At 41.0% G+C, this 12,146-nt stretch overlaps 1 protein-coding gene across 2 annotated transcripts in view; it reads left to right on the forward strand.

The window, feature by feature from the left end:
• Positions 1-634: 634 nt before the first annotated feature.
• The window catches only part of slc9a7 (solute carrier family 9 member 7), a 30,074-nt gene continuing 18,562 nt past the window's right edge, over positions 635-12,146 (forward strand). Inside the window, exons 1-8 of one of the 2 annotated variants that reach the window (XM_039810974.1) lie at positions 635-1,070; positions 5,004-5,206; positions 5,294-5,371; positions 8,240-8,316; positions 8,888-9,000; positions 9,920-10,025; positions 10,467-10,608; positions 10,798-10,903. In XM_039810974.1, the coding sequence (XP_039666908.1) occupies positions 788-1,070; positions 5,004-5,206; positions 5,294-5,371; positions 8,240-8,316; positions 8,888-9,000; positions 9,920-10,025; positions 10,467-10,608; positions 10,798-10,903 (1,108 nt within the window). In that variant the 5' untranslated portion in view covers positions 635-787. The remainder of the gene's footprint in view (positions 1,071-5,003; positions 5,207-5,293; positions 5,372-8,239; positions 8,317-8,887; positions 9,001-9,919; positions 10,026-10,466; positions 10,609-10,797; positions 10,904-12,146) is intronic. The other variant, XM_039810975.1, reaches the window with a different exon arrangement.

The following is a 12,146-nucleotide window of genomic DNA, read 5'->3' on the forward strand; positions in this document are numbered from 1 at the left end:
CCAGCTGTGTCTACTTGGAGATAGGTCCCTTTTGCCACCAGCGGTTTCACTAGCTGGGTTTATCACTGCAGTACGAACCATTCTTAGACACTGGAGAAGCCAAGTAAGGCCTAGTTTTACAGACTGGCTGAAGTTAATGACAGACACAGCCTCATTTGAAGATCTTATTGTAAGACTGAATGATGGAAGGGGTAAATTCTACCAGGAGTGGTCTCATTTCCTGCATTGTATTCAATTTGAACTGACTAGTGCCCCATAATTAATATTATTATCAAGCCTAATTCGATCTCAGCCAACCCCCCAACTACCCATGTTATTTATTTTTTCTTCCTATTTTACTTATTATTTATGTGTATGTGTTTTAATTGTACATTTTTGTTGTTGTTTTTCTGTCTTTCTTGCCCAGCTTGCTGTATAGTGTGTTTAGTGCTGGTACATGTTGTTAAATGTGGTGTGTTTCTCACATGGAAAAACAAATAAAAACTTTGATTATAAAAAAAAAAAAAAAAAAGTCTCAGAACAATGACTTAGCAGCTTGAAATCGGCCGACTTTGAGGCTGTGATTTGGTCTCCTCCACAAGGGCAGCGCAGTCTCCGGAGCGGCTTCCTCCACTTTTCACATCGTGCAGTGTTCCTTTAAAAGGTTGAACTCGCCAGGCTACGGTCCACGAACACTGGATTGTACTCCCAGTCGGCTCAGCTGTGCGAATACTACCTTCCAGCAGTGACATGGCATAGAGGCGGTGTGCTGTCAGCAGCAGCAGCAGCAGCAGCATCATCCTGCACCATGGACGCTCTCCGACAACCGAAGCGGAGCGGAGCCTTCGCCGCACTGGACACCATGATGCCCGTCGTTTGGATATTACTGAGCGCGGTGTCAGGACTGAAGGCGGAGGATGGCGGAATGGAAGAGCTTACCACCGAGAAGGAGGCTGAGGAAAGTCACCGACAGGACAGCGTTAATTTGCTGACATTCATTTTACTGCTGACCTTAACGATTCTCACCATATGGCTCTTTAAGCACAGACGGGTCCGTTTCCTTCACGAAACCGGACTGGCAATGATTTACGGTGAGGCTCATATGTTGAATACACAAACACGTACACTCTCTCCTTCACAACTAGCCTACCACCACGACCACCTTCCCGCAGGCTTTGCATGATTAGTCAGTCTCCCTGGTGGTTGTATACGGCGAGCAGATACAGCCTAGCTGAAGGTTCAGAGATGGTTTAAAGCTGAACAGATGCACCGAGGCGCCTCCGCATTTCCACCAGCTCACATTGCTCCTAATTGGCTGGGCCAGTGCTAATTTCTAGAAGGTGCTGTCTGTCGGTTGCTCAGCCTCGTCTTCTCTCCACTAGGCTGGCTACTGCATGTGCAGCTTTATCACTGACTGACTGACTGACTGGGAATCCGTAGCCTGACATATCTGAAGTGTAGGCTAATACATTAGATTACAGCGTTCATAGGCTATAGGCCTGTTTTATCTCCTATGATACCAATAAGATATACAATATATTATGCAGTTGTTGTTGTTGTTGTTGTTGTTGTTAGGGTATCCTCTTGAAATGCCTAATACAACCACTATGGTTTTTTTTTAAATTTAAAATATTTGATACATCTTCAAGCTTTCAAAGCAATTAACAGGACAATGGGGGAAAAGAGATGATATGAAAGAAAAATATATAAAAGACATGTTTTGCATATACTCCTTCTCCACATTAATTGGCTGCTCAAAATGCTATCAATACAATACTACTGTATATCTAACCAACATCATCATGCATTTAAAAATAAAAGATTCCCTTGGTCTTTGGTTGTAAATGGCTACAAAATTAAAGGTAACAAAAGTTTATCACATTCATCAGTCTACTTTATTGATCCCCGGTGGGGGAATTCGGTAATCATAGTCATCATCTGGGGTCTGCATGTGGGTCTATTTCTGTGGCAGTGAGTTTTTTGTTTATTCCTATCATTCATCCATATGAGCGCAGAATGTTCACTGAATAGACTACAATGCTACATAGCCTAAGCAGTGGTCAATCTACTTAACTGGCAGCAGAAGGGTGGCAGATACAAAGAAAAACAAAGTCTGTCTTTTTTGTCATCTGACTCAATGATGCAATAACATGACCAGAGTCAGCGATTACTGTCGCAATGTGTGCCAGGTAATGCTGAACTGAACTATTTCAGTAATAATGTCTCAGAACCACATCTGTATTTATTTTTTTATCAGTCAGTCAGTGCTACAAATGTCACTTATTAACCACAGATGTCACATGAAGAAGATAGACTTTGATTTGTTTTTTTATGCTTAAAAAGAGAACCGTTGTTGTGTGGTTTTCAAAGTAAGCTGCCTTTGTAGCTACTTTCAGTTTGCAGCTTCACAAATGTAGACCATGTCCTGGCAGTAAAGTCAAAAACAGAATATTGCAGAAAAGATTTACTATTTCCAGAGGTGGGAACATCGTTTTACTCCAGGTGTAGGGCTTATGCGCACATACATTATGTGTTATACACATTAATACACGTGGAATTAGTATATTAAACGTATATCATTATCTCTGTTGAGTGGTTAAAACTTTAGAAATGTTATTTTGGTTAACTCAGTTTGATATAATTAAGTTAAAATTGACATTGTGTTAGAGCATACTGTTTTTTGGACTATCACCGGTATAAAAGTGCTGCCAAGTGGAAACCTTGTCCAAATATTGATTTGCTATATAAAGAGCAACTACTACAGGAAACCTTGTGTTTGCAGTTGGTATATTTAGTTGGTTGTTGTGGCATGGCAATCAAGACAAATTAGTGATTCAGAATACATTGAAATATGTTTTTGGTGTCAATTTAAAGGAAGAACATGCAGGACAGCCATCTTATCAAATGCTCATTTACCTTTTATGTAGTCTCGCTTTGCCAGACCCTCCTCCAAAGCGCACTGGAAGAGGGTCTGGCTACTCCACATAGCATCCGGGGATGGAAGAAAAACGTGCTCTGGTTTATGTCTTTAAACCAATCACAATCATCTTGAGCGGTGCTAAGCACAGGAGAAAAGCCGCTGTGCCGCTGCCAAATAGTCTCGGGAAGGAACTTGTTTTGGTGGAACATGTGTACGTTCAAAAGTAGTTTTAGTCGTGCAACAGAAAACTCTGATTGGACAGATAGTCTAGCTAGCTGTCTGGATTTACCCTGCAGAGATCTGAGGAGCAGTTAACCATAGTCCTCACAAATCCACCGGAGGTTAGAACGCCAACACAAAGGAAGGAAGCCCAAGGTAATGGATATCCGGCCTAAATGAGGGACATCCGGCGGATTTTCCGGCGGCAACGGAGCAATCCCGGAAGTGGAACGTCAAGGATATAATAATAATAATAATAATAATAATAATAATAATAATAAAGAGTTCCAAGGACACTTTACAGAATTACCGTGGCTAAGCTAAAGGAGGTTGTAAGCTGTGGTAAACAGGTGGTGTTTCAGGATTTTTTTTTTTTTAAATGTCCAGGGATGTAGCATTTTGGATATCTGCAGGGAGGGTGTTCCAGAGGGATGGGCCTGCAACACTAAAGGCTCTGTCTCTGAAGGTACAGAGTCTGGTGTGGGGAACGGAGAGCAGACCAGCGTCTGAGGGCTGCAGGTTTTGGGGAGGATAGAGGAGGTCGGAGAGGTACTGTGGGGCCAGGGCATGGAGGGATTTGTAGGTGAGAAGGAGGATTTTGTGATGCGGTACTTAATTGGGAGCCCGTGACGGTGGATGAGGGTTGGGTTGATGTGCTGCCAGGTTGGGCCTAGGGTTGTGCTGGGGACTCCAGACAGGACTCCATTGCAGTAGTCCAAACGGGAAGATATGAAAGCATGAATGAGGGTTTCTGTCACGGAGTCAGAGAGTGATGGCCAGAGTGTGGAGATGTTTTTGAGATGAAAAAGGCTGATTTGGTGATGGATTTGATGGGAGTATGGAAAGAGAGGGTGGAGTCCAGGATTACACCAAGGTTGCGGACCTCAGAGGATGGGCAGATGGCGCATCCGTCATCCAGGATGAGATCTCTTACCTAGACTACCTTTTATGGTACTTCCTAGTTAAAATAATAAATACAAACCTCCCACTATAGCAGCAGCTGGAAATAACCCAAACTTTGTGACCTATTTTTGAGTATTTTTGGCAAGAAATTGAGACGGGCGGTTTCATTTTCAAGAATCCGTCAACGTCAACCCTATTTTTGTGTTTCTGTGTCTGTATGTGTGTCCGTGGGTTAGGCCGAAGCCAGAGTGTGATGTACCAGGTTAAGCTCCTCTGGTAGGAAGTGAGCGCAGCGCTGGCAGCTTTGCTTTGCCTTGTCTCTTGCAGATAACTGCTGTCTGATCAGAGGATTTATGTCCTCTAACTGCCTGCCTCGTTCCTTTCTTCCTGGCTTTAGCTCTCCCCACAAGCTTCTGCTTACCATCTCCCCATTTTTCGTCCTCTGCTCTGCTGCTCTCAGTGTGTCACTGCCTGATCCCGGGGGCTTGTAAAGCAGACGCACCTGGGAAATGATCTAACGTTGAGCAATTGACTGGATGAGTATTATTTTGGTGGCGTCTGCTTGGGTCATTTTAGGTAGGGCTGCTTGATTATGCAAATAAATCATAATCACACTTATTTTAAACAGTGAAAAAGTGGTTTAAAACGGTGAAACAGTTAAATCAACAGTGAAAACACCTTGAACTTTGAAATTTCCCTTAATACTGCTTTCCCCTTTTTGAATTCCCCTTCAGAACATAACACAATATAAGAGTTTACTTGCAAAATGAAATGTGCAAAATAATAGTTTTCTCGATTACATTGTTTTTGTGATCGTTAGGAGCCAAAATTGCGATCAAAATGTCATTAATTGCACACTTCTTATTTTAGGTTATTTATCACATGCATTAGCTGAGGCTATACCCATTTCAACATGTCTAAAGCCATATATTTTACGAAATCTTTTTGTCTCACTTAAGATTCTCTACTCTGATTCCGTAAGGTTTGCTGGTAGGTGTGATTCTGCGGTATGGCATCCCTGCCACCAGCTACCACAACAAGACACCCCCAAGCTGCTCACTGAAGGAAGGACCTGTCAGCACCCTGCTGCTCAATGTCAGCGGCAAGTTCTTTGAGTACACCCTCAAAGGCGAAATCAATTCCAGAGAGATTCATAATGTGGAGCAGAATGATATGCTGCGCAAGGTAACAGTCAGAAAGAAACAATCATTCCTCAGTCCTTATTTTGCCAGATTTACCCTGTTAACTCGTTTGATTTATCATCTTTTCCAGGTGACATTTGACCCTGAAGTATTCTTCAACATATTGCTGCCTCCAATTATTTTCCACGCTGGGTACAGTCTAAAGAAGGTGAGGTGCGGCATCTCAAATTCAGGACTGAATTTGAGGCTGAATTTGTATGATTCACAGTAACAAGAGATGATGCTGTTGTTATTGTGGGCCAGGTGGGCATATCTGCTAAACACAAACTGCTGTCTCATTGGACAGATGGTAAGCTAAGAATAAACCTCATTGGCCACACAGAGAGCGTTCAGTGGTTACTAAACATAAGTGCCTCTATTGAGGGGAAGTCCAGAGCAGATGTCTTTCATTTCCTCTCTGGCTTTTGCACTGGTAAATAAAATAAAAAACGGCTGACACTGACAACATGAGCAGCTTCTGCTTTCGATTGTTAAAGTGCAACAGCTTTGTTGTAATTGGGGAATTCTTGGGATGGCTTTGTGCTTTTTAATTTTTAATTCATCACCATATTTACAGTGTGTGAACTACAGCAGGTGGTACTTTTTTTTTGTATGAGATTGTGGGTTGTACAGTACAACTTGTACTGTAGATCTCCAGTACAGGTGCTTTAGTGCCCCGATCATTGAAATAATAAGAGTGAAATCTATCTATGTATCTATCAAGTATGCTTTAGTAAGGCCCACACAGGCCCCTGCATCCACACTAAAGTATGCAAATGATTAAAGGTCCTATGACATGCTGCTTTTTGGATGGTTTTATATAGACCTTAGTGGTCCCCTAATACTGTATCTGAAGTCTCTTTTATATAGACCTTAGTGGTCCTCTAATACTGTATCTGAAGTCTCTTTTATATAGACCTTAGTGGTCCCCTAATACTGTATCTGAAGTCTCTTTTATATAGACCTTAGTGGTCCCCTAATACTGTATCTGAAGTCTCTTTTATATAGACCTTAGTGGTCCCCTAATACTGTATCTGAAGTATCTTTTATATAGACCTTAGTGGTCCCCTAATACTGTATCTGAAGTCTCTTTTATATAGGCCTTAGTGGTCCCCTAATACTGTATCTGAAGTCTCTTTTATATAGACCTTAGTGGTCCCCTAATACTGTATCTGAAGTCTCTTTTATATAGACCTTAGTGGTCCCCTAATACTGTATCTGAAGTCTCTTTTATATAGGCCTTAGTGGTCCCCTAATACTGTATCTGAAGTCTCTTTTATATAGACCTTAGTGGTCCCCTAATACTGTATCTGAAGTCTCTTTTATATAGGCCTTAGTGGTCCCATAATACTGTATCTGAAGTCTCTTTAATATAGACCTTAGTGGTCCCATAATACTGTATCTGAAGTCTCTTTAATATAGACCTTAGTGGTCCCCTAATACTGTATCTGAAGTCTCTTTTATATAGGCCTTAGTGGTCCCCTAATACTGTATCTGAAGTCTCTTTCCCGAAATTCAGCCTTGGTGCAGAATTACAGCCACTAGAGCCAGTCCCACAATGAACTTTCCTTAGGATGTGCCATTTCTGTGTCTTTAGCTTTAAATGCTATTGAGGGAGGAGGGGGGGCAAGTGGAGGGTAGGGGTGTGATCTTGACCAACTGCCATGCTTCGCTTGTTTGCAAGCCATGATGTCTCTCTCTCTCTCTCATGGGGGGGCCAAATTCTCTGGGCGGGCAAAGCAGAGAAAGGGGAGGTAACGTTTCCCCCTTATGACATCATAAAGGGAAGATTCCAGATTGGCCCATCTGAGTTTTCATTTTCTCAAAGGCTTTGGAGGAGGGTCTGGCAAAGCAAGACTAATCCCTTTATGACCACAGTGTACCCATCTTCTAAAGGCTACTTCCGGCAGAAATGTGCCAAAAATCTCAAATCATCTCCAACCGGTTTCTTGAACGTGACAAAGAGCTCACTGAACTCAAATGGCCTCCACAGTTACCAGATCTCAATCCAATAGAACACATTTGAGATGTGGTGGAGCGGGAAATTTGCATCATGTATGTGCAGTTGACAAATCTGCTGCAACTGCGTGACGCTATCATGTAAATATGGACCAAAATCTTTGAGCAATGTTTCCTGCAACTTACTGATTCTATGCTGTGAAGAATTAAAGCAGTTCTGAAGGCAAAAGGGGTTTCAACCCGGTACTAGCAATAAAGTGGCTGAGTTTATATGTACCGTAAGGCTGCAGCAAATGACTAATGCCATTACAAATAAATGAATCTATTAGTACCTTTTAAAATGTACCAAAATACGGAAATGGCCAAAGTCAAAGATGACATCACATGGTGTTCAATTTCCAGTGATCTACAATCTTTCCGTGACGGTTTATACTGCAAAAGTATATATTGACAGGCTTTTTTGTTTTTCTAGGGAAATTGTGTTTCGAGATGGAATTTGCTGAGTCAAATAACCGGCCCCAGGAAAGAGGAAGCCTAGGAAAGGAAAGCCTGTTTTTTTAAATCATCTGTTGTAGTGGGAGTTAATTTTGAGCACTGTGGTAACCGCTTTAGAGAGAGAAAGTTGCAGTGCATGGCTCTGTTTGTGTGCCTCTTTGGTAGTAAACGTGTCGATTTAGTTAATCATCTGCTTTAGATCACTGTAGCGAAACCCACCGGGTTGTAACTGATGTGCAAATGTTGGCATAATTAGCTGTGTGTCATCTAACCGTGCTGCCACAGGCAGGGAGCTGTCATGTACATCCTGAACATAATTACACACTATTGATTCTTCCTCTCTTTCCTAACTAAGTCAAACAGCTGAACATGTGTTTGTTTCTAGCCTTGTTTGACTGGGAGTTGCCGTTGCTGACCTGAAGCGTTTGTTGAAAGTGTTGAAAGACATTTGTCTTATATAAGGAAAGTTAAATAAGTTGTGTGTAATACCCTAACCCTAACTTTGTACCTGTTTTTGTTAAACTTGTAAATCACATGTGTTTTTCCCTTTCCTTATCTTATTCTCCTTTTTTCCTTTTTCCAGAGACACTTTTTCAGGAATCTGGGCTCCATCATAACCTATGCGTTTCTTGGGACTGCCATCTCATGTTTTGTTATTGGGTGAGTTTTATGAGATGTCAGGAACTTAATGATCAAATCCTGCTAGAGCTGTAACAATTCCAAATTTTGCTGCACAATTAAGTTTCTCAGAAATAATTGCGATTAATTAATAAATATAAATATATATATATATATATATATATATATATATATATATATATATATATATATTAATTAATAAATAAATAATTACTTTTTAAAACAAAGTTTTGAATTCCAGGATACATCTTTTGATTATATATCACTGTTATGTGATCCAGATAATGATGTTATAACACAAATACAGAGCTTAATGAAGTAAACATATGGGGTCAAGGGCCAACAATTAAAATAATTATAAATTATAAATATATAGTCCGACCAATAATATATAGTCCGACCAATAATCTCTTATATAATTACAATTTGGCATATCTAAACAAAATCAACAATTACCAGTCATACCCCATAAGACTTTGGTGTTAGCAATTAAACGGCGATTATGTAATAATTGTTACAGGTCTAAATCCTGCTGTTATTTACTGTTGTTTGATCCTTAATGTTCTCCTCTCACCTGGACATTTGTCTTCAGGAATCTGATGTACGGTGTGGTCAAACTGATGCAAGTGGTCGGACAGCTAACTGACAAGTTCTACTACACCGACTGTCTTTTCTTTGGTGCCATCATCTCGGCCACAGATCCAGGTAGGACGCATGCTGCCACTCAGCCACGGTTATGTGTTTCAGTTTATGGCTGTAAATATATGCTATAAATTAGGGCTGCTCAATTATGGAAAAAATGTTGTCAATATTGAAATCACATTATTTAATTAAAGCTGCGAGCAGCGATGGACGGGCCCTCGCGCGTCAGGATTACCGGCGGACGCCGCTCCTTGCGACCATGCAATATTCAGGCTACCTGGGTAGCTCACCTGGTAGAGTGCACCCCCAAATTCAGAGGCTCAGTCCTAACCGCAGCGGTCACGGGTTCGGTTCCGACCTGCGGCCCTTTGCTGCATGTCATTCCCTCTCTCTCCCCTGTCATGTCTAAGATTATTTTACTTTTGGGGCATTTTTTAGACCTTCTGATTTCTGACAGGACAGCTTTAGACATGAAAGAGAGAAGATGTGAGAGATGGGGGATGACATGCAGCAAAGGGCCGCAGGTCGGAACTGAACCTGCGACCGCTGCCTCGAGGACTGAGCCTCTGCATATGGGCGCACACTCTACCAGGAAAAAAATTTCAAATGTTGGCTGAGTGAGTTTAGCTTTCGGGATGGGCGGAAGTGTGCGTTATTCAATACAACACAAAATAAGATTTTTTTTTGGGGCTTTAATGCCTTTTTAATTGATGGGACAGCTGTAGACGGCAAAGAGGGTACAGAGAGGGGGGAGGACATGCAGCAAAGGGCCACAGGTTGGAATCAAACCCGGGCACCCCACAAAATAAGAGGTTACTTGCAAAACGTAATGTGCAAAATAATTGTTTTCATGATTACATTGTTTTTATGATCATTAGGGGCTGAAATCGAAATGGCTATCAAAATTGTATTAATTGCACAGCCCTGATATAAACTAAGATGATTTTTGAATGCTTTTCCTATCTTTCATCGCTGTGTGTAGTGACGGTGTTGGCCATCTTCAATGAGCTCCACGCAGATGGGGATCTGTACGCTCTGCTGTTTGGAGAAAGTGTTATGAATGACGCAGTGGCCATTGTGCTTTCCTCGTAAGTCAAATTTCTGCCTTCTCAAACCTACATCTGGGAAACTAAACATTTTTCCTCCTTCTACGCCAGGTGAAGGTCTCTCCCTGCATGGTTTCTTAACTCCTTTTCCCTTCTGATGTTGAAATTCAACACTGAAGTGTGAGACAGAGCAGCACCGCTTTGCATGACTGATCCTTTGTGACAGACAGACAGACAGACAGCCCTCTGCCTCCCTCTACTGGAAGATTACAAATCACCTAATATTGGATTTGTTTTAGGAACAATTCTTGTATTCCATTTTGGTAGAAATGCAAACAAATTGGCATATACTTTATTTTCCAAAAAAGAGCCAAAATGAGATATATGTGTGAATCAATTCAAGACATCGCTGGCAAATTGGTATATTTATGACACATACTGAAAATACCTGCCACGCCATGTCTCTTTGTTTTTGTATTTCAGGTCTATTGTGGCCTACCAGCCCAGTGGAGCAAACACACACATGTTTGATGCCTCAGCCTTCTTCAAGTCAGTGGGGGTTTTCCTGGGGATTTTCAGCGGCTCCTTTGTGATGGGTGCAGCCACAGGAGTCGTCACCGCTCTCATATCCTTCTCTGATACCTACTTTTGAAGTAATAATACATACATACATACATACATACATACATACATACATACATACATACATACATACATACATACAAAGTCTGTATTTCCGGATTGATTTGAGTTTCGTGCAACAGGTGTGTTATAGGATTCAAAAAAGTGTTTGCGTCTTTAACTCGACTCCCACGTCACCAAGTTCACCAAGCTGCACTGTTTCCCGTTGCTGGAGACGGCCCTCTTCTTCCTCATGTCTTGGAGCACCTTCCTGCTAGCCGAAGCCTGCGGCTTCACAGGTGAGCTGTGTTCACGGCGCTGTTTTGAAGGAAGTGGTTCCAATTTGGGAAGTAGGCACTACACAGCTGTGGTCGGGATGCTGAAAAGATGTCAGACTTCTATCTGACTTAAAGGCAGGGTTGGTAATATTAAAAAGCTATCAAGATTTGAAAGTAGCATCTCCTCGGGGCTCCTTCAGAGCCGATAAGTTATTGTGTTATTGCTGTCGGGGTATAAAGACCATTTCAAACAATATATAAAAAAGCGTATATTGGAAATAGTGACCAACCCCGCATTTAAATTAATCAGATATTGTGAAGATTCTCAGTGGTCTATATCTAAAAATGCTAGGTAAAAAAGAATTGTACCTGCTTTAGATTGTGGCAGTGGATTTTGGTGTGGGAGACCTGGGTTTGATTCCCACTGCGATACATCAACCAATGTGTCCCTGAGCAAGACATTTAACCCCTAGTTGCTCCAGAGGCGTGCGACCTCTGACATATAGAGCAATTGTAAGTCTTTTTGGATAAAAGCGTCAGCTAAATGACATGTAATGTAATGTAAAAATTCGTCAATCTAAAAAAGCAAGTCTGATTGCTTTTGACTTACAAGGACCTTAAAGTGACTATTCGGGTGCAAAAAAACAATACGTCCATATCCAAATAGTGACATAATGGGAAGAAATGTGGGGAAAAAAGTGAAGGTATTTTTTTCTCTAGCTATTCCATTATTTTTATTAAACTTCTTTTGAATTTATAGTAGTATTAATTGTCAGTTTGTGGACCTTTTTCTTCCCTATGACAGAAAATTAAATGGGTATGCCAGTGATTTTAGTTTTGTAAATTGGAAGACTTTCAAGAGACAGATTAAGAAAAGATTAGTCAAAACTGAAGCAGCAGAGGCCGACATAAGCTTACTTTTTGTCTGTAGTCAGGGTCAAGCTCTAAAAACACTGGATCCTGCTTTTCCCACAATGCAACTCCTTTTCATCTTTGATTAGATCCTCCCTCTGCCTGTTAAATGCCCTCATCTTTTGAATGCCATACCAGTTTATGACACAGGTTTTCTGTCAAAGTCGTTCTTCCCGTGAACAGTAAACCGGCCCTTATGAAAAATGAAGTGCCGCATTTAAAAGAAAACCTGGTCTTTCAAAAGAACCTTTAGTCGTGTGTGTGTGTGTGTGTATATATGTATATATATGTATATATATATATATATATATATATATATATATATATATATATATATATATATATATATATA

This window comes from Perca fluviatilis, chromosome 9 (assembly GCF_010015445.1).
Source record: "Perca fluviatilis chromosome 9, GENO_Pfluv_1.0, whole genome shotgun sequence".
In the NCBI taxonomy this organism is placed as follows: domain Eukaryota; kingdom Metazoa; phylum Chordata; class Actinopteri; order Perciformes; family Percidae; genus Perca; species Perca fluviatilis.